This window comes from Aplysia californica, unplaced genomic scaffold, assembly GCF_000002075.1.
Source record: "Aplysia californica isolate F4 #8 unplaced genomic scaffold, AplCal3.0 scaffold00752, whole genome shotgun sequence".
NCBI lineage: Eukaryota > Metazoa > Mollusca > Gastropoda > Aplysiida > Aplysiidae > Aplysia > Aplysia californica.
In genome coordinates this window covers 211,411-214,415 of record NW_004798022.1, presented here as the reverse complement: position 1 = coordinate 214,415, position 3,005 = coordinate 211,411, and the positions used below count along the sequence as shown (strand labels likewise).

The following is a 3,005-nucleotide window of genomic DNA, read 5'->3' as shown; positions in this document are numbered from 1 at the left end:
GGCAGATTGATTGATTGTAAAGTGATTGATTGTGGATCAGTTTATTGAAGATTGATTGGTTGTAAATTGATTGGTCGTAAATTAATTGGTTGTGGATTGATTGAATGTAGATTGGTTGTAGATTAATTAACTGTGGAATGCCTGGTTGTAGATGGATTGATTGCGGATTGATTGAATGTAGATTGATTGTAGATCAATTGACTGTAGATTGATTGATTGTAAATTGACTGACTGTAAACTGATTGATCGTAGCTTGATTAATAATATGGCTGCAAGACATGTTAGCTAGAAACATGACTTGTTGTTTACAAGACTTGCTGGCTTCAAGATTCTTTGGCCACAATACCTGTTGGCTATAAGACTCATTAACTACAAAACTCATTCGCTATACAACTTGTTTTCCTACCAACTGAAAATGTGTAATGTGTCCCGCGAACTCTTATGACCTTATGCAGTTGCAAGCGCCGTTAAACACTTACTAAAAAAAACCAAACAACTTGTTGGCAACAGAATTCATTGGCTGTAAGACTTGTTAGCTACAACACTTGTTTGCTATAAGACACATTCACTACAACACCCATTGGTTACAAGACTTGTTGGCAACAAGATTTGCTGGCTACAAGACTCATTTATTGTCTGCCTCAGACAAGAGAAAAAAACCAAAACAAACAGGAACGATCTCAACAAAGCGCATATCTCCATTTTTAATAACAGTGAAAACAGTTCATAACAAAGAGTGAGCATAAGAAGACGTCACATTTTCACTGTTTAAAAAAAAAAGGAGATACGACAAGAAAGCAATGAGGTCGCGAAAGACCGGTCCCTGACCTTCAGCGGCCGAGGAAGCCTTGGCGACGAGCTTGGGGTCAAAGTCTGGGTTGGTGAGGTAACTCTTGCGGATGATGGTCATGACAGACTCCGGGATGTTGTCCTTGTCGTACTCGCGCAGCGCACCAAGGAAGTTCATGTCGTTCAGCAGCTTCTTGCTGGGGCCCCAGAAGTCCTGGATCTGTCACACCGCAACAAACGGTTGTTGTAGTGATGATGATGATGAGGAGGAGGAGGAGGATGATGATGAGGAGGAGGAGGAGGAGGACGAGGAGGAGGAGGAGGAGGAGGAGGAGGAGGAAGAAGATGATGATGATGATGATAATAATAATAATAATAATAATAATAATAATAATAATAATAATAATAATAATAATAATAATAATAATAAAGATGATAAAATAATATTACAGCAACTAGATAACGAGAATAGTTACAATAATATTAATGATGGTAACATCATAAAAATTACAATCTAATAATAATAATAATAATAATAAAAATAATAATAACAATAGATTTTAAAAAGTTTTTAGTAAGGTTTTATGGCGTTTTACAAGGGATTTAATAATAATAATCATAACAATAATAATAAGACAATCATCATACCTATTATAATGACAAAGCATAGGATGATACATCATTATCATCACAATGATGCATCTGATGTGAATGTACATTTTGTCAGCTTTACTTCTCTTTTCATATTGAATTTTAATGAGAGTAATATATAATTTAAATTTTTTAATGTATACCTGATGTGTTTTTACGGTCCTGTACAGCCAAGGAAGATTTCCCACTGGGATAATAAAGTATTATCTTATCTATCTTATGATTATCTCACAAACCTTCTTAGCTGGGTTATCTGGGTCAGGTATCCACTGTGGGGGTATCCCTCTCATGACACACATCATCATCATCATAACCATCACCTCCACCACCACCACCACCACCACCATCACCATCATCATCATCATCATCATCATCATCATCATCATCATCATCATCATCACCTTGATTATCTCACAAACCTTCTTGGCCGGGTTATCAGGGTCAGGTATCCTCTGTGGGGGTATCCCTCTCATCACACACACGCCTGCCATCACCAGCCTGACCCCCGCTGGGGGGCTCTTCATCGACTTGACGATGGTGATGTCTGCCGGCTGGGGAACGGAGAGGTTGTTTGTTAGTTTTAGTAAGGTTTTACGGTGTTCGCAACTGCATAAGGTCATATGAACGCCAAGGGGTGGATGTCAACAGAGAAGTCCAAATGGGGAATCAGGCTTACTCTGCTCACCTCTCAAGCTTCAACAGCACAAAGTCTGCTTCGACTATCAAGGCACCCGGAAATAGCGGGCCACAAGAGTGTGACAAACATACAAAAGAAGTAGAAGAAAAAATGACGATACTAAGGACGAGGAATGAAAAAGCAACAGTTCCCCCTATGTCGTTCAGGCACAGTATAAGTATGACATTGATAAATCAGCCCATTTACAACTCTACTGTGCATAAGGACATGCCAATATCCCCCCTTTGCAAATGCCCTAAAGAGGAGAGGTTGTGATGTTATTGTACAAGTTTTACGCCCCCATCAACTCCATTAAGATCATAAAAGATAAAAGATAAATCTTTTTCGTCCAGATCCTAGCACATTGGTTTGGTGTTTTACCACATACACACATACACACACATGCGCACGCGTGCGCGCCCACACACACACATATACGCACACACACACACACACCCAACCCCATTCCTCCCCTCCAACCCTCTTCTTTTCCCCTCTCTCTCTCCCCTCCCCCCACTTTTCCCCATTACCTTCAGTGTATCTAGAGCAGCTAACGCGGCTCTAACGCTCTCTCCCTCTCTCTCTCTCTCTCTCTCTCTCTCTCTCTCTCTCCTCTCCCCCCCCCTCCCACTTACCTTCAGAGTATCTAGAGCAGCTAACGCGGCCTCTAACGCGGGCATAGCCTCAGCCAGCTCTGCCTCACACTCGTCCTTGAGCGCCTGAGCCTCCGCCGCAGACTTGTTGGCCACCGCCTCGTCGGCCTTGACCTTGGTGGTAGTCTCGGCCACACTGGCAGACTCGGACTCGATCACCACCATCATTTTGTCCGTCTCCGCGGCCGATACCACCAGCTGGGGCTGTAGTTCCTCCAGCTCTCTCTGCATGGTGG

The 3,005-nt window shown here is 42.1% G+C and overlaps 1 protein-coding gene across 1 annotated transcript in view; it reads right to left on the bottom strand.

The window, feature by feature from the left end:
* Nucleotides 1-3,005, bottom strand: part of LOC101848386 (dynein heavy chain 12, axonemal) — a gene marked incomplete in the record, with an annotated part of 110,807 nt that overhangs the window by 29,028 nt on the left and 78,774 nt on the right. The window contains 3 exon segments of the mRNA XM_035972586.1: nt 818-1,009; nt 1,860-1,991; nt 2,752-3,005. Of these exon segments, the coding sequence (XP_035828479.1) occupies nt 818-1,009; nt 1,860-1,991; nt 2,752-3,005 (578 nt within the window).